We start from the raw sequence: 18,077 nt of genomic DNA, 5'->3' as shown, positions 1-18,077 counted from the left end.
AGCGGACCCCGTCTCGTTTTGTCCATTTTCGTTTTATGCTTTGTTTTCCAATAATTCAATAGAATTTCATGTTATGTTTTCAGTGAGTAAGATATACACTACTCCTTTCCTTTTAATTTACATGACACATTATTTTTCGAGATTTAGATATTTTAATTTTGATCATGTATTTCAGCATAAAATATTTAAATTTAAAAATAAATTACATGTTTAGAAATTACGTAAAGATATTATAAGTCAAATAATTAATAAATTCCAAATATTTAAAAAAAGTAAGTTAAAAAAATAACTCGTTTACCATCGCATAAATTGGAACGGAAGAATATTTCATTTGATTTCTTGTGAGCCTTTAGAGTATGGACTAGCGAACATTGAAAGTATCAGTCACTAGTCCGTGCAAGTTGTCATAGCCGAATAAGATGGAATTTTGGAGAAAGATAAAAGGCAATAGTTAATGCGAATTCTACATCAATTATCAATCATCAAATAGGTTTTGGGACATATTTTGGGACAAATATCTGGTAATTTTAGAGAGAGAGTGAGAGTATTCTAGAGAGAAGAAGTAGATAAAGTGTCATGTTCATCAAATTCTTGTCCAAGCCTTGAAATTCAATAAGAAATCCCTCAAGTTCTTCATCAAAGAGGTAAGGTTCTAACCCCTAATCTTCAATTTCGAGTTTGGGTAATGATGGGTGATTAAGAGTATGATTCTTGGGGTAAGTGTTCCTTATCCTATATTGATTATATTTCATGATTCCATACTCATTTACATCATGAATCCGTGAATTTAGGGAAGAAAAATCAAATTTTTATAAAATCTTCTAAAAACGAAAATTTAAGATTTGAAGGTTCATTTGATATCGAAATTGGATAATTTTTTTATGGTTGAACTCGTAGCGGAACGGGTGCTCGGATTTCGTGAGTTTTTTTTTGGGATTTGAGACGTGGGTCCCACTGTCGAATATTTAAATGAATTTCAGATTTTTTAGCCGGAAAATTAGTAAATTCATATGGAAATAATTCCTATGATCCGTATTGAGTATATCGAATTGTTTGTGAATAGATTTGAAACTTTTGGAGATAAATTTAAAAGGAAAAGTTGTGGTCGAGTAATTGATTGAAATTTGCAAAGCGAGGTAAGTGTCGTGGTTAACCTTGACTTGAGGGAATAGAACCCTTAAATTATTTGTTATGTAAAATGCATGTCAACGACGTATAGGCGAGGTGACGAGTATATATACGTCGTCAAATTAATTGTTTGCCTATTTACTTGAAAAATCAAAAATTTTAAATCATGAATTAATTGTTATAATAATTATTTTTCTCCTATTCTTTGTCAAATATTAATTCTTGAATTTATGCATTAATTGTTACATGCTATTTGAATTATGTGTCTAAATTGTTATTTGACATTTAGCATATTAAGTATTAAACGGCCTATTTCTCCATGATTTTTATAATAACTTGCTATTTGTCATTGTTTGTTTCATAATTATTATATGCTTGTTGTCTTATAATTTTATATTAATTGTTACATTTATTGGAGAAATTTCTTTTAGAAGAATTGGTAAATGAATATATTGGAGGAGCGGGTTGTACGCTGCAACAGAATTGAATTGGTAAATGTATATATTGGAGGAGCGGGTTGCACGCCACAACAGAATTGATAGAAATGAATATATTGGGGGATCGGGTTGCACGCCGCAACAAACTTATTAAAAAGTACATATTGGAGGATCGGGTTGCACGCCGCAACAGACTTATTAAATGTCAATATTTGGGGGATCGGATTGCACGCCGCAATAGACTTATTTAAAAGTCAATATATACTTGATTAAAAATAATTATATGAGAGGATTGAAAATGAATATATTGTAGAAGTGGTTTGCACGCTATAATGGAAATTGGTTGAAATAATAATGGATTATGACTCCTGAGTTGGCTTCAATTATTATAAATGAGTTACCTGATTTAATTCTATTATTTGTTGTTGTTACTAATATTGCGTACAGGTTAATGTAAGTGAACCTCCTTAGCCTCGCCACTACTTCGTCGAGGTTAGGCTCAGCACTTACTAGTACATGGGGTCGGTTATACTAATACTATACTCTGTACTTCTTGTGCAGATTTCGGAGTTGGTCCCAGCGGTATACCATAGACTTGCTCGGATTTCAGCTACTCAGAGGAGACTTGAGGTATAACTGCACGACGTTCGCAGTTCTGAAGTCCTCGTCTATTTTACTTTAGCTGTGTGTTTGTTTTCAGACAACTTTATTTTATTTAGACCTTTATTTGTATTATTATAGAAGCTCATGCACTTGTGACACCAATTCTGGGATGGTATTTAGACACCGTTGTGTTATTTTTATGGATTATTCACTACATTTCAGACTTTACTTCCACATTTGTTTCTTTGTTATTAATAAATTTAAAAATTATTTTAAAATGGATAATAGTATTCTAACGTTGGCTTGCCTAGCAAGTGAAATGTTAGGCGCCATCACGGTCCGAAAGTGGGAATTTTGGGTCGTGACATTGTCTCTTCTTCATTTCACAATTAACGACTACTCCCTCTAGTCCAAAATAAGTAATTTTTTTGTTGTTTTCACACATATTAAGAAAGTCACCTTTTAACATTAATTAGCAATGAAATTGACCATATCAACATTTACTATCTCTCTACATAAACACTCCTAACACATACTCCAACACTATTTACTCCAAGGGCAATGTAGGGAAAAAAAAAATTAATTCATTTATGAAATCTGGAAAAATCACTTATTTTGGACAACAAAAAAAAGTCCAAAAAATCACTTATTGTGGACCGGAGGAAGTATTTATTTTTTTCTTTTTCTGGAATAGTTGACTTGCTTTACCAAAACTCTAGACTTAGTAACATCTAAAGATGATGAGCCAGTTTTATTCTATTAATTTGACCTATATTAAAGTTTTAAAAAATAATTTATGTCTTTAATGATATCTTCATTTTTTTAATGGTGGTGTCCGAACCAATTAATATTTTTGTGAAATGAGATTAATGGAGCGACATTACGGATTTATATAGCCAACTCTAACTTATTTGGAACTGAGACATTGATGCTAGTGTATTTCTATTCAATTCAAAATTCAAATTGAACTATGATACTTTTCTGATATCTAATAATTCTCTATCGGGAACATATATAAATAATATATATCCATCTAACAATTTCTCTTTGGGGGTTTATATATACTCATAATTGTTGTTATAAATAAAATTGAGAAGGATTTTTTGATTGAAAAAATCCATATAGATTAGTTATATATCAAGGTGTATTTTCTTGGGTCATTAGGAAAATAAAATTCGAAGATTCAAATCCAAGAATCATTCATGCATTCTAAGTAAATAGTTAATGATTCCAATTTTTTGAAATTTGAAATTCGGATTTTGCAACTGAAACTGAATCAACTTGTGTACATCTTGATTATTTCAATTAATACATGTCTATTATCAGCATAAGTACTGTGTAACTCTACTCACCAAAACTTATGCATATCAAAAGAAATAATCTAATAGTTTTGAACTATGATCTTCTATAATCTTCACCCACTTCATTAACTATCAAACTGCACCCTTGGATACAAATATATCTTCATTTCACAACTAATGATCATCCAACTGTTTTTGTTTTTTAATACTTGGAAACCTTGACTTTCCCTACCCGTTATAACGACTCGGCCGGTCGTTTTGAGTATTATAGCCTCGTTTTCCTATTTACTGCTCAAATTGTGAATTACAACTGTTATTTGGCTTGCCGTGGTAATTGGTTTGGGTCCAGTGAGGTTTTGAAATGATTTGGAGCACTTAATTCCAAGGTTTAGAATTTAAGTTAAAAAGGTTGACCGGATGTTGACTTATGTGTAACGACCCCGGAGAAATTTTGCTAAGAAAATTAAAGTTTGGTGGTGCCGAGGTAGATCAATTAGCACAAAAGCTCGGACTTTTTGGGTTAAATAATGCACCGACGTGTAAAAAAAAATTTTGTCGGAAAAAGGTCATTTCTGCGACCACTATGCGGTCGCAGAATCACTCTGCGGACCGCATAATGATCGCAAAGTGGATCAGGAGAGAGGCAAGATTTGAGAAAAATCTGCGGTGTACTATGTGACCGCAGACCTGTTTTGCGGTGCATTATGCGACCGCAGAACAAGTATGCGGACCGCATAATGACCGCAGACCGGGTTAGTAACGCCCAACTTTGGAGGCCAAATTATGCGGCCGGTATGCGGACCGCATACCTGTTATGCGATCGCATAACTGCGTCGGAGCTTCCATTCTTTCTAATTTTTGACCCGACCCAACTTTGATTTATAGCTCTTGAAGCGCATTTTTTAGCCAAAATCTGATATTTTAGAAAGAGGTGAGAGCATTTTAGAGAGATAAAGTGAAGACTTAGTCATTTATCCATCAATTCTTGTTCAAGATTTGAAGATTTCACAAGGATCTTGCTAGGGTTTCAAAGAGGTAAGAATTGCCTTCCTCAATCCTTCAATTTCGGGTTTGGAGTAAAAATGGGTGATTTATAGTATGATTATTGGGTGTAAGAGTATTATGTATACATACCAATAAGGTTGTGAAAAGATTGTTAAGTTCAAATGGGTAAGGATTGGGTTGAAAATGGTAGAAATCTTCATAGGCTTTAATTGAAGATTTGACGGTCGAGTTGGTATCGGATTTTGGCATAATTTGTATGGTTGGACTCGTGGTTGGAGGAGCATTCATATTCTATAACTTTTGTCAGGTTTCGAGATGTGGGCCCTACGAGCAATTTTTGAGTTAATTTCGGATTTTATTTAAAAAAATTAGTATTTCCTTATAGAATTAATTACAATAATTTGTATTGAGTGAATCGAATTAATTGTGGCTAGATATGAGGCTTTAGGAGACCAATTATCGTGGCAAGGGCATAGCGAAATAAATAATTACACGGGGTTGAGGTAAGTAATAATTATAAATCTGGTCCTGATGGTATTAAACCCCGAATTTTGGTATCATGTGATTATTTTGGAGGTGACGCACATGCTAGGTGACCGGCGTGTGGACGTGCACCGAAAATATTATGACTTGGTCCGTCCCGTGAAACTGTAAAGTTGAATAAACTGTTCTTAGCTATAAGCTCTCTTTGTGTTGATGAAATTTGACTGTAAAACATGTTAAAAATCATGCTTAGGCTATGTGATAGTACTGTTGGGACCCACAGAGGTCGCGTACTTGTTGAATTATTTGCTAATTATTATCTTGTACTTAGTCATGATTTTACTTGTGCATCATACCTCAGTCTTTCTTGATATTTATTGATTTACTATGTTATCTTTGTTTAGGCTGATCCTTGTGATTTTCGAGAGCCCGAGAGACTAGAGAGGTTGAGGACTGAGTAAGGCCGAGGGCCTGCCGGTAAGGTAAGGATATATGGCACGTGAGTTGTCTGTGCAGGATATTATAGCACGTGAGTTATCCGTGCAGCACGTAAGTTGTCTATACGGATTATGGCGCTTGGGCTGTAGGAGCCCCTCTGGAGTCTGTACACACCCCCAGTGAGCGCGGGTACCCATTGAGTGTGAGTGCTGAGGGCTGAGAGTCGAGTGGTTGAGCTATTGTGATAAGTTGAGTGACTGTTGCCTGAGAGGCTTTACTTGTTTTGCATTTGTTGTTGCACTTGGTTTCTATCTGTCATTATTGTAAAATCTCTGAAAGAATTTATATTCGGATTACTTGAAATTGAACTGTATAAAATTGATTTGACTTAAACTGTCGGATTTGAAAGCATGTCTATTCTTTGCTGGAACTACTGAAAGTGAACTATGACCGTGTAGCTCGCCATTATCTTCAGTTCCTTAGTTATTATTGTTACTTGCAGAGTTGGTTATACTCATACTATACCCTGCACTTCGTGTGCAGATCCAGGTATTCCTGAACATAACGGGTGTTGATCATTTCGCGCAGTTGATTTTCAGGAGATTTTGAGGTAGCTGCCGTATTCTGCAGACCTTGTCTCTCCTTCTCTAACTCCTTGTTTACTGTATTTGGTCTCAGACTATTATAGACCGTATTTTTCAGACTTGTACTCATATTAGATGCTCTTGTACTCAGTAACATCAGGTTTTGGGAGTGTTGTATCGAAAATTACTAGATTTTTGGTATTGTATTTAACGTTACGTTTTTTTTAATTTAAAGTAAATCGTGGGTTATTAATGTTGTCGGCTTGACTAGTATTGAGATAGGCGTCATCACGACAGATTAGGATTTTGGGTCATGATACCCGTAGACTATCACAACGCGTTTATAGGCTGCATCATCGAAGGATAAATCAATCTCATTTTTATCCTTTGAAACATGGATTTAAATTATATATACCATTTAAATAATTTTATATACTATTGGCTTATTTGACTTCTTATATAAGATTTGGAGTATACCTGTAATTGCTTTTTGAGTGACATGACGGTGTTAATCTTTTTTAAACTAAGAGGGAGAAATCATACCCAAGGTTCACGTCAACCTATTTAATAATTAAAAAGTTCTCCTCAAAATGCAACTGCTCCTTCCGTCTAAGTTTTCTTGTCCACTACCATATTAAAAATAGATGTCTATTGGTGAAACAAGTTTGTTATATATATAGGTTTATCTTCACTTCAAAATTTTCAAGTTGAGCAAAATAATTCTTTTCAATATGCATGTGAATAACAGAGTAGTTTAGGAAGTGTCTTGACGCTTAACACCTAAGTTTTGTTTCTTTAATAATATCATCAATGAACTAAATTACACATCGTCAAGGCATGGGACCCAAGAACACAAGGTGGAATTCTTCTTCTGACCATTTCATTCTTCCTCTATAACATCCACTTTTGAAATCTCCTGCAATCAACAAAACATAGTATTTGAGTTGCAAGAGTTTTTTAAAAAAAAGAAACAAATAAAAGATGGCAGGAGGTGGAGGAGACCAAGAAACAAATTTGGAATTTACACCAACATGGGTTGTTGCGTTGGTCTGCACTTTCATAGTTGCTATCTGTCTTTTTGTTGAAAGAATCATTCATTATGCTGGCAAGGTGATGGTTAATCCAATTTCTTTAAATTGACTAGTTTTACGTTGACCGTCAAGTAGAAGGGAGCCTTGGAGCGATGGTCAAGTTGTCTCCGTGTGACTCATAGGTCATGGGTTCGAACCGTGGAATCAGTCACTGATGCTTGTATCAAGGTAGGCTGTCTACATCACACCCCCTTGGAGTGCAGCCCTTCCCCGTATCCTGCGTGAATGCGGGATGCTTTATGCACCGGACTGTCTGCGCTGACTTTCAACTCGTTTCCAATAGTAGTTTGCAGCACAATATTTCTTGATTTTACCCTTGGTACTTGTAATATGTATCATGTCTCTTTAATAATATGAGTTCCAATTGTGATATTTCTGGCAGTATTTGCTCAAGAAAAACCAGAAGCCACTTTATGAAGCCTTACAAAAGATCAAAGAAGGTACAAGTTACTTTAATTTCTCTTTGTTACCTCTCTTTTACTTCTGAGAGTTTATCGGAAGCAGTTTCTCTGCCCTCCGAGGTAAAAGTAAGACTGCTCACATTCTACCTCCCCTGACTCATCTTGTGGGAATCCACTGTGTTGTTGTTGTTGTTACCTCTCTTTTACTTGGTCAAAGTTAAGATATCTGATTAGTTCGTATTGTAAAAACATGATGAAATGATGCAGAGTTGATGCTGTTGGAATTCATATCTCTGCTTTTGACTGTTTTCCAAGACAGAATGGTTAAAATATGTATTCCTAAGCACTTGACCAATAGTTGGCTGCCTTGTAAAAAGGATGAAGATGCCAATCAAACAGTCCACTTTCAGACCTCCTCTGGAAATTTCTTCTCTTTAATTCCAGGAGGAAGGCGCCTTCTTGCTGATTCTGCTAATTCTGGTTACTGTGAGGCTAAGGTATGTATAACTAGTAAGTACTATTCTTTATTTGACCTTTGAAAGTACAGACCATGCCTGTATTATATCAGCCGAGTCGATCCGGTACGTTCTTATTTATAGATAAGGCAAGAGATAACTTATGACCTCGCAATACAATTCAAAATTTCGTCTCATTCATGTTGGTGATTTCTGATATGAATTCGATGGTTCATCTCTCCTTCCTATGGGTTGCTCAACCAATTTAGTGTGTGAGTTTAGGGAAAAGCCAAACCACATTAAGTATATTGGATGCAGTCTTATAATTTCTAGCAATTGCTTCCACATTTTGAATGCAATTCTTGTGCCAAGGCTTCTCTTCAATCAAACAATTTTATTAGGTCCTGTTTGGAGGGAAAACGATGTGGGAAAAAATTCTGACCAAAACTTACTTTAAAAGTTTTTGTCTTTATTTGATAGGTTTTACCTCCAAAAAAAAACTATCATTTTTTCTTAAAGCGCTTTTTAGGAGTTTTTCAAGTTTAAAAGTTGTAAAAGAAATTCAAACTTTTGTTTTGGAAAAAACAATCAAACAAACATAACTACTGGTACTAGTCTTGAACTATTTTTTTTGTTCCAAACGCCCAAATTATGAAGAAAAATAAATCAAACAAAAGTGGAAAATAATTGCCAATCAAGAAAATAACAGCCCAGTGCAAATTATTCCGCATTCACACAGGGTCCGGGGGAAGGAGCACACTTTAAGGAGTGTGATGTAGACAGTCTACCGTAATGCATGCATTAATGGCTTCTTCCACGGCTCAAACCCGTGACTTATAGGTCACACATATACAACTTTAAAATTGTTCCAAAGCTCCCTTCTAATTTGCCAATCAAAGATTAATAAAAATTCTTGCAATTGGGTTCTATTAAGCCCTAAGTTGCACGGACTCTTCGATTTTGGTGCCGTCCCCATCCCGATACGAGACGGGAACAGGAGCCGGAGTGGGATATGTTCGGATACTTTCAACTGACTTCGGACACTTCGACCGGAGTCCATCAAAAAATTTAGAAAAAAAATTGAGATTTTGATTTCTCGAAATAAAAAATAAAACAGATTTAGGAGAACGGAAGAATAATGTCCATCTTGGAGAATGAAAGATTGAATTCTACAATATTCATGTAATGTTTTCACAGAATATCTCTCAAAATTTACAATATTTTTATAGTTCTATTTTTTATTAGTCAAATCCCCGCACCCGTATCCATATCTAGATCTGCATCCCTGAATCTTAAAATTTAGATTTTGCCGAATTCGATACTAGGATCCGTCTCCATATCGGATACCCGCACCCGAGTTTGAGCAACTTAGATTAAGAAACAACTTTATTCCATATACTGATGTTTCTGAAGTTCCTTATCATATGACTTTTGATGTGTCATTTTTTATTGGATAATATTTCAGATTTTAGAATGGCAACTCTGAATTTCTAACTCTTTCTTTTTTTGGAACTTAACAGGCCAAGGCACCATTGCTATCTCTTACAACATTACATTATCTCCGTACATTTATCTTTGTGCTGACCGTTTCTGTGATGTCCCAAAAGGTTACCTTATATTTTAGAATTCGAATTTACGCTCTTAAACCTTAAAAATCTCATTTTAATCCTTCGCGATTTACGTGCATAATGCGGGCATGTTTCCGGAAAGCTTTATGTTGAAAATCGATGAAAACAAGAATTTATGCCTTAAAAAATTGATTTTATTTGATTTCGGTCAATATTTTTGGTAAACAGGCCCGGCTCCATATTTTGACGGTCCGGGTGGGTCCGTATCGAATTATGGGACCTGGGCATATACCCGAATCAAATTCGGAGGTCCCTAGCTTGCGTTATGAATTTTTGATGAAAATTAAAAGTTTGAAAATTATTTATTTTTAAGAATTGATTGATGTTTGGTATTGTTAGTACCGGGTCTGTATTTTGGTTTCGGAGCCCGGTACATGTTCATTATCCTATTTAAGACTTGTCTGTGAAATTTGGCGAGAAACGGAGTTGATTTGACGTGATTCGGATGTCCAGTTGAGAATATAGGAATTTTAAAGTATTCTTGAGAATTTCATTTTATTTGGTGCTAAATTCGTAGTTCCAGGTGTTAATTTGGCGATTTGATCGCGCGAGCAAGTTCGTATGATATTTTTAGACTTGTGTGCATGTTTGGTTTGAAGTCCCGAGGGCTCGGGTAAGTTTCGGGTAGGCCACGGGATATTTTGGACTTTGAAAATCTGGTATTTTGCTGTAGTAGGTGTTCTGGGAGGTCCTTCTTCGCGTTCGCGAAGGTACTCTCGTGAACGCGAAGAGTAAACTGGGCAGCTGAAGTTTTCTTCTTCCTGAACGTGAAGGCTTAGTCGCGAACGCGAAGCGATGGGGGCGTTACCATTCACGAATGCGACCAGCTCCTCGCGAACACGTAGTGTTAGGCACACATGGGGAAGAGTCGATCGTTCCTTCATCGCGAACCCGAGCAATGTCTCACGAACGGGAAGGCCGGGTTGGTAGCCTACACGAACGCGAATACGGTCTCGTGAACGCGAAGGCTTGGCAGCCTATACTCTTCGCGAACGCGACAATGCTCTCGCGAATGCGATGAACACTGTCGCCCAACACTTAGCAGAATCCGAACACGGGATTTAGCCAAAAATTCATTTTTCTCAAAAATCAAACGGTGTGAGGCGATTTTTCAAGAGCCATTTCTTCCCCAAAGTATTGGTAAGTGATTCTAAATTATTTTCTTTCAATTACCCATTACATTTCTTGAATTATCAACCTAAAATCTAGAGTTTTCATGGTAGAATTAGGTGTTAGGGTAGAAAACAAGGGATTTCAGAAATTTAGGAATTTAGACCTTAATTTGAGGTCGGATTCTAAAACTAATTACATATTCGGGCTTGGGGGTGAATGGGTAAAAGGATTTTGGTCCGAACCTCGGGTTTTGACCAAGCGGGCTCGGGGTCGATTTTTTGACTTTTTGGAGGAAAATTTGGAAAATTTAATTTATGCAATATAATTGATTCCTTTAGAAATATTTGATATTATTGAGTCATTTTTGAATAGATACGAGTGGTTTGGAGGTGAATTCCAAAGGAAAAGTTGTGATTGAGAATTAAGTGGCCTTCGGAGCGAGGTATGTGTTGTGTCTAACCCTGACTTGAGGGAATTAGGAACCTTAGATTATTTGCTAAATGAAATTCATGTGAGCGGCATATATGTGAGGTGACGAGTACTTATGCGCCGCCAATTTACCTATTTTTCCATGTTTCTTCCGTTTTTCTTATATTGTCTCTACCTATGACTAATTGCTACATGTTTATACTAGTGTTGTTAAATTTATCGTCATTATCATGTTTACGGATTTTCTATTGGTAATCGAGTATTTATTTAAAAGTTGAGATTTATATTGTGGAACCAAATGTTGAAGTAAGGTTTGTACTTGTTATTCTATCTCCATGTTGTTATTTATGCATTACATTATGGTAAGGGAGAGTGTTAATGCACGAAGGGTGATGTCGTGCCATGATATGGGAGTTAATGCACGAAGGGTGATGCCGTGCCATATTGTGAGTGTTAATGCACGAAGGGTGATGCCGTGCCATATTGTGAGTGTAAAAGCACGAAGGGTGATGTCGTGCCATGATATGAGAGTTAATGTACGAAGGGTGATGTCGTGCCGTTTCCATTGATTTTATGGTGAGATTGAGAGTAAAAGCACGAAGGGTGATGCCGTGCATTTTTCCTTACTGTATTCACTATTCTTGTTGATTCATGGTATATTGACTGCTCCGGTGATCATTTTGTTGTAGTTCTTTATCTTGTATTCCCCTCAGTATGTTCCCCTCCCGACATTTCCTGTTTAGTTCTTCATTTCTGTTATTTGTATATACACTGTTAAATTGTACAGGTTGATTTATAGGTGCAATGCCTTAGCCTCATCACTACTTCGTCGAGGTTAGGCTCGACACTCACCAGTACATGGGATCGGTTGTACTGACACTGCACTCTGCACTTTCTATGAAAATTTTGGTACCGGCTCGGATTGATCTAGATTTTGCTATTGGTCCGTTGTCCAGAGACTCAAGGTAGATCTGTCGGAGTTCACAGACCTTGAAGTCCCTGTCTATCTTTTATGTTCTACTGTTTCTTTCATTCAGATAATTATATTTCTTTCAGACTATTACTTATAGTAAATTCTAGAATGCTCGTGAATTGTGACTCCAGATCCGGGTGGTAGTAATTAATACAATTTTGATATTATTTCGCACTTATTATATTTTATCTTAGTTAATTATTGTTATTTACTGAATGGAAAGAAGGAATTGGTTAAATGATTCTCTAACGTTGGCTTGCCTAGTAAGTGAAATATTAGGTACCATCACGGTCCCGTCGGTGGGGAATTCCGGGTCGTGACAGTTGGTATCAGAGCACTAGGTTGCCTAGGTCTCACGATTCACGAGCAAGCTTAGTAAAGTCTGGAGGATCGGTACGGAGACGTCTGTACTTATCTTCCAAAGGCTATGAAGTTTAGGAATAAGTTTCACTTCTATTCTTCTCTGTCGTGCGATGTTGCTTTTTCAATACCGATTGAACTCTTGTACTCTTATTCTCTCGCAGATGGCGAGAACACGTACCGCTTCCTCAGTTGAGAAGCAGCCAGGTCCTCCAGTGCCAGCTCTTATGCGGGGCAGAGGTTGAGGTCGAGGCTGTGCCAGAGGCCGAGGCAGGGGCAAGGCTCAGCCCTGAGCCCGAGCAGCAGCCCTAGCAGTGGAGCCTCAGATAGAGCTTGACGAGGAGGTTCCAGCCTAGACTATTCCTGCCGGACCATCTCAGGTTCCGGAGGGGTTCATTGCCACCCCAGTACTTCAGAACACTTTGGTCCGTTTGGTGGGCCTTATGGAGAATGTGGCTCAGACTGGCGCATTTCCCATGGCACCAGTAGTCTCTCAGGTTGGAGGAGGAGCCCAGACTCCCACTACTCCCACTTCGGAGCAGATAGCTCCCTAGTATCAGGCTCCAGTAGCTCAGCCAGTCGGATTAGTTCAACCGATTATTGCGGCACAGGTCGGAGATGGGCCAGGTATGTCTTCTGATATTTTGTGGAGATTGTACAGGTTTACCAGGCTCTTCCTAGTTCGCTTCAGTGGTGCTCTTTCAGAGGATCCCCAGGAGTATCTTGACAGCCGTCACGAGGTTTTACGAAATATGGGTATAGTGGAGACCAATGGGGTCGATTTTGCTGCATTTCAGATGACTGGTTCCGCCAAGAAATGATGGAGAGATTATTTGTTAACCAGACCAGCGGGGTTGCCTGCTCTTACTTGGGGACCAGTTCTCTCAGCTCTTCATAGAGAAGTTTCTGCCTATCACATTGAGAGAGGAGCGTCACCGTCAGTTTGAGCGTCTCCAGCAGGGCAGTATGATTTTTACTCAGTATGAGACCCGTTTTGTGGATTTGGCCCGCCATGTTATTCTTCTGCTTGCCACCGAGAGAGAAAGGGTGAGGAGGTTTATTGATGGACTTGCTCATCCTATCAGATTGCATATGGCTAAGCAGACTGGGAATGAGATTTCTTTTCAGGCGGCTGCTAATGTCGCCAGACGAGTTGAGATGGTTCTTGCTCAAGGAGGTCAGGGGTCTGACAAGAGACCTCGTTATTCCGGTGAGTTCAGCAGAGCCTCGTCTATAGGTAGGGGTACTTTTGGTAGAGTCCATCCTCCCAGGCCATTTCATTCAACACTCTAGGCATCCCACGGTGCCTCAGGTGGTCGTGGCCCTCAGATGCATTATTCCGACCAGCCAGCCTACAGTGCACCACCAGCTCCTATTAGTGCACCTCTACTCCAGAGTTATCAGGGTGGTTATTCAGATCGACAAGGTCTGTTTCAGGGTCAACAGTCATAGCAGCTGAGGTTATGTTATACTTGTGGTGATTCGAGGCACATTGCAAGATTTTTCCCTCGGGCAACGGGCAGCTCACAGCATCAGAGTTCGTGCTATAGTTCCGGCACCAGTTGCTGCACCACCTGCTCAGCCAGCCAGAGGTAGAGTCCAGACTGTTAGAGGTGGAGGTCAGGCCGTTAGAGGTGGAGACCAGCCAGTTAGAGGCCATCCCAGGGACGTAGTTCAGGGTAGTGGGGCCCAACCCAGTGTTATGCTTTCCTTAATGTCACGACCCAAACCGATGGGTCGCGACGGGCACCCGATACCTTACTCAACCGAATACTAACGTAACATATCTCTCGTATCATACTATTATAGGTAAATGAGGCAGAAGGGATGCCGTAGGATAGCTAGAACAAAACATGTAATGCCAACTTATACATAAGCCATACGGGCCTATAAGACCAAAATAACCACTCGTACACTGAACATAGGCCGACAAGGCCATACAATCTTTTACGTACATGACATATGTCTACAAGCCTCTAAGAATACATAATTTTCATAAAGGTCGGGACAGAGTCCCGCCATACCAAGCAATACACGTCTAAATCATACTAACCAAATAAGAAACTCCGAAGTAAATGGAGCGTACCAACATCTTCCGCTGAGCTGATAGCCTACTTGGAGGGCTCTCGACCTGTCTATTGGGACCTGCGGGCATGAAACGCAACGTCCCCAGAAAAAAGGAACGTCAGTACAAATAATGTACCGAGCATGTAAGGAATGAAAATCAGTAAATAATAGACATGAGAGAAACATGGAGTAAAAGACTCGACATGTACGTCTGCATAGCTCTGTGAATCATTTCATTTTTATAATGTTATGCATATGTGTATAAATGTCATACCATGCATGGGTATATGCATTCATAACATCAGCAAGCCTCTGAGGGCATCTCATCATATCATTTCGGCCACTGTGGGCAAATCATCAACGTATACCAGCTGATCAGGTAGTGGTGCGTATATAACGCCGTAAACTTTTCCCATATCCCATATAAATATATATGCGTATATAACGCCATCTGGTCATAGGTCAATGTATATGTATAAATGCATGAAATGCATAAGAAATACATTAATAAGATTTTCTTGGAACGCCATAAAAATCAATATGCCTTTCGGATAAACTTTATCAAATACGTATTTTTTTTAGACCCATGAACAGAAGATATAATAATAATTCACATGGGGAATCAAGAATATAGACACCCCTAGTATTTCTATAAATAGATTCATTTATGAAAGTTACGTATTTTGCCCGTTTCATTTGTATTATTTGGATCATGCCAAAAAGAAAAAAGGGATAGCCTTAACATACCTGAGCCGATTCTTTTGGCAATCCCTCTAACACACGTCTTTTGCAAAAACACGTAACGACGGATCGAAGTAGGAAAAAATCCGTATGATATTCTTGAGAAAGATTACACCATACTCCCTTAGAATCGCAAAATCTCACGTTGCTAAGATACTAAGAATTCTCGTTTGAATTCTTGAAGAAGCTTATGAGATTTTGTTGAATTGTTGAAGATGAAAATTCTCACGTTCTCATGAATATGAGAGATGCATAAAGAGAGATGCATACTGGAGTCTTTACTAAAGAGAGATGCTCTTTACTTCCAAAGAATTCTCGTTGCATAGAATTGCAATTTTCTTAAACAACATATGTATTTTGATGACTTATATTGGAGTCTTTATTAAACAGAGTGGGCCCCACTTTAGGATGACTTGGCCATAAGATCTTCTAGTTGTGACACCTAATACATGACTCAAAAGTCATTTTTAGCTAAAACTTCCTGGCTGCCACGTGGGGGAATTTGTCCCCACTTATTAATTATCTACAAATCCTTAATTACATGGTTAATCTCTCATTAAACCAATAATTAACCAATTACCATATAATTAAGAATTATCTCAAATTACTTAAAATACTATTTATTTTTAACAAACTTTATACACCATACCATCATGGCCATGTGGTACCTTGTATGGTACTAGTCCATAAATATCGGGTATTTTAGCTCGGGCCGAATTTTATCCCAAAATGTCAAACTTCGACGAAATTCATTTTCTTCGATTTGTTTACCCTCTCACCTTCACGAATTTACTCATTACTTGTTTGAAATAGCATAAAATGTTTATAATCTTAAAATAATCTCATTCTCGAACTTTCATCAATTTACTTATGGCGTACTTTTATGTACGAAAACATGGGATGTAACATCATTCCCTCCTTTGGAACATTCGTCCTCGAATGTTGTCTGATGCACTTATCATAATCTATAGCTCTTGTGAATATTTTAATACTCTTCTTGCCATCTAGGCAATTGAATCCAAAGGTCAGGGCATTCCCCCCTTTAGGCCTCTTTCTCACATCACGGTCTGTGGTCGGAATTCTTCTAATCTCGTAATTCCTGCTACCTTCTGTCATGCAGCCCGTACTACTTTTTCCTTGTATGTGCGCCTATGCGACTCTTCTCTCCTTTTTCCTCTAGTTTTTTTTTTCAATCTCTAGGTGTCACTTTGTAAACATATGCATAGCTTGAAAAGATGTCTCTTTGGGCATTTATAAGTATACTGAAATTCTATGCTCGGTACTTTGTTGAACTTAAAAATATTGCTATATCTTATTTCGTAGACCAGGTTATCCATCTGTATGACTTTACTGCTTCTAGGTAGGTCATACTGTACCATAATTATTACTTCGATTCATCGTTACTGAGGTCTGCTACCAAACTCCAAGTTACTTTCGTTGCTTATCCTATATGTATAAATCTAAGTCCTTTAATGTTTCTTCATCACTGTTCATCTTAAGAGTGATGGCCTATTCTCACCTCATACTCTGTGAATTTTATCCATCCATTGTTGATTCACCTCAATATTGATCTACAATATACCAGTGATAACTTAAAACTTCTTACGTAATACCTTGCCACTAGGGTTTATGTTACATCGAGGAACATTTGAAGTGATTTTCTTGACCCACCTGGGGGCGATACTGTACTTCTATAACCCTATTTCATATCATAGTCATTCCAATGTGATTTTGCCTTACGTGGGTATTTTAATCATGTACAATTCATGACTCATTACTCAATCGAAGGCCTAAACGGCATCCTTTATTTATCATAATTACACCCTTATTCTACTACCAGGGTATTATTCCATTTGTTCTAAATGCTACTAGTCTTAGACTCCTTTGAGTTCGTTCAGGCTATATTGAGCTTTCTATAACTTAGAAAAACCATCAACTCTCTTATTTTCATGGCTTAATCCCAAGGACTTATCCATTCTCGTCACCTTCTTACTCGCCCTTTCTTATCCTTAACCCTGTCTTCCTAAAATCATGTCGCTTTACCATACTTTAGCTTGGGACTTACACTTATCTATTTATACTACTCGCAACCTTCCTTCAACTTGCTTGCACCATAGATTTCCTTGTGTTATTCTGGAACATCCAACGAGATATCACATCGTCTCTAATTCTTCTTTACTCTCTTAACCAAATCTCTCAGTACCTAGCAACCATGGGCTGGAAGGTATGCCACTGACGACGCCGTTATTTTTCCTGGATACTGAATCCCAACACTTCTAGCCTTCTATCTGAAGTATAGACTATACACAACCTTCCGCATATGAATATATCGTACGTTGTTCACCTTTACCTTACTTACCTTAAAATCTCATATCATATTTTCTATCTCTTTCATGACCTATCTTCCATATAGGTATAATTCATATCAACAATTTGAAGTTCTATTATAATACTCGCACCTCTAGCGCATAAACAATCCGGTAGAAGCTTCATACTGACTTCTTATGAGGATGGTACTCTTCTAACTGGCTTTCTTCGTAGAGTCGTTATAGAGTATGGTTGTTGTACTATCTCTCTTGTACCTCTGATATTAAGAGTGATTCTTGCAATATTTTTAAGCACGATTTCTATAATTTTTCGGGTCCAATAATCAGACTCCTGATTCACTTAGTTGATGTAATTCTTTAGTTTCCTCTCCCCTATGATCAGCCTATATATAGGCTTAAGCTATCTTCCGATCTGCGGCTCATGGTATTACTTTAGCCTTTCGTAGGCGCTATGGAATATCAATGATACAATCTTCTAACAATTCAATCCGTTGTTTATGCCCTGGGCTCAAT

The 18,077-nt window shown here is 37.7% G+C and overlaps 1 protein-coding gene and 1 long non-coding RNA gene across 3 annotated transcripts; both read left to right on the top strand.

Moving 5' to 3' along the window:
• Positions 1–494: 494 nt before the first annotated feature.
• Positions 495–2,402, top strand: LOC142169884 (uncharacterized). Its single transcript, XR_012699518.1, has 2 exons — positions 495–644; positions 2,127–2,402. It is a non-coding gene; the product is annotated as an uncharacterized LOC142169884 (long non-coding RNA).
• A 4,296-nt stretch (positions 2,403–6,698) lies between these two features.
• On the top strand, positions 6,699–12,194 carry LOC107787866 (MLO-like protein 1). Of its 2 annotated transcripts, none has more exons than XR_012699215.1 (3): positions 6,699–7,238; positions 7,453–7,510; positions 7,739–12,194. XR_012699215.1 is itself a non-coding variant. In XM_016609481.2 (3 exons), exons 1-3 carry the CDS (start codon positions 6,961–6,963, stop codon positions 8,008–8,010), a joined length of 459 nt encoding a protein of 152 aa, XP_016464967.1. In that variant the 5' UTR covers positions 6,712–6,960; the 3' UTR covers positions 8,011–12,194. The 2 variants fall into 2 exon arrangements, 1 of the variants encoding a protein (XP_016464967.1); XM_016609481.2 differs by having other exon boundaries at positions 6,712–7,089.
• Positions 12,195–18,077: the final 5,883 nt, after the last annotated feature.

The sequence above is a fragment of the Nicotiana tabacum genome, chromosome 15, assembly GCF_000715075.1.
Source record: "Nicotiana tabacum cultivar K326 chromosome 15, ASM71507v2, whole genome shotgun sequence".
NCBI classification, from domain to species: domain Eukaryota; kingdom Viridiplantae; phylum Streptophyta; class Magnoliopsida; order Solanales; family Solanaceae; genus Nicotiana; species Nicotiana tabacum.
This window is presented reverse-complemented; position numbering and strand designations above follow the sequence as displayed.

Coding starts and splice junctions, on each gene's coding strand:
- LOC107787866 (XM_016609481.2), top strand. CDS start 6,961: ATGGCAGGAGGTGGAGGAGACCAAGAAACAAATTTGGAATTTACACCA. Junction 7,090..7,452: donor TCATTCATTATGCTGGCAAG/GTGATGGTTAAT, acceptor TATTTCTGGCAG/TATTTGCTCAAGAAAAACCA. Junction 7,511..7,738: donor CTTACAAAAGATCAAAGAAG/GTACAAGTTACT, acceptor GAAATGATGCAG/AGTTGATGCTGTTGGAATTC.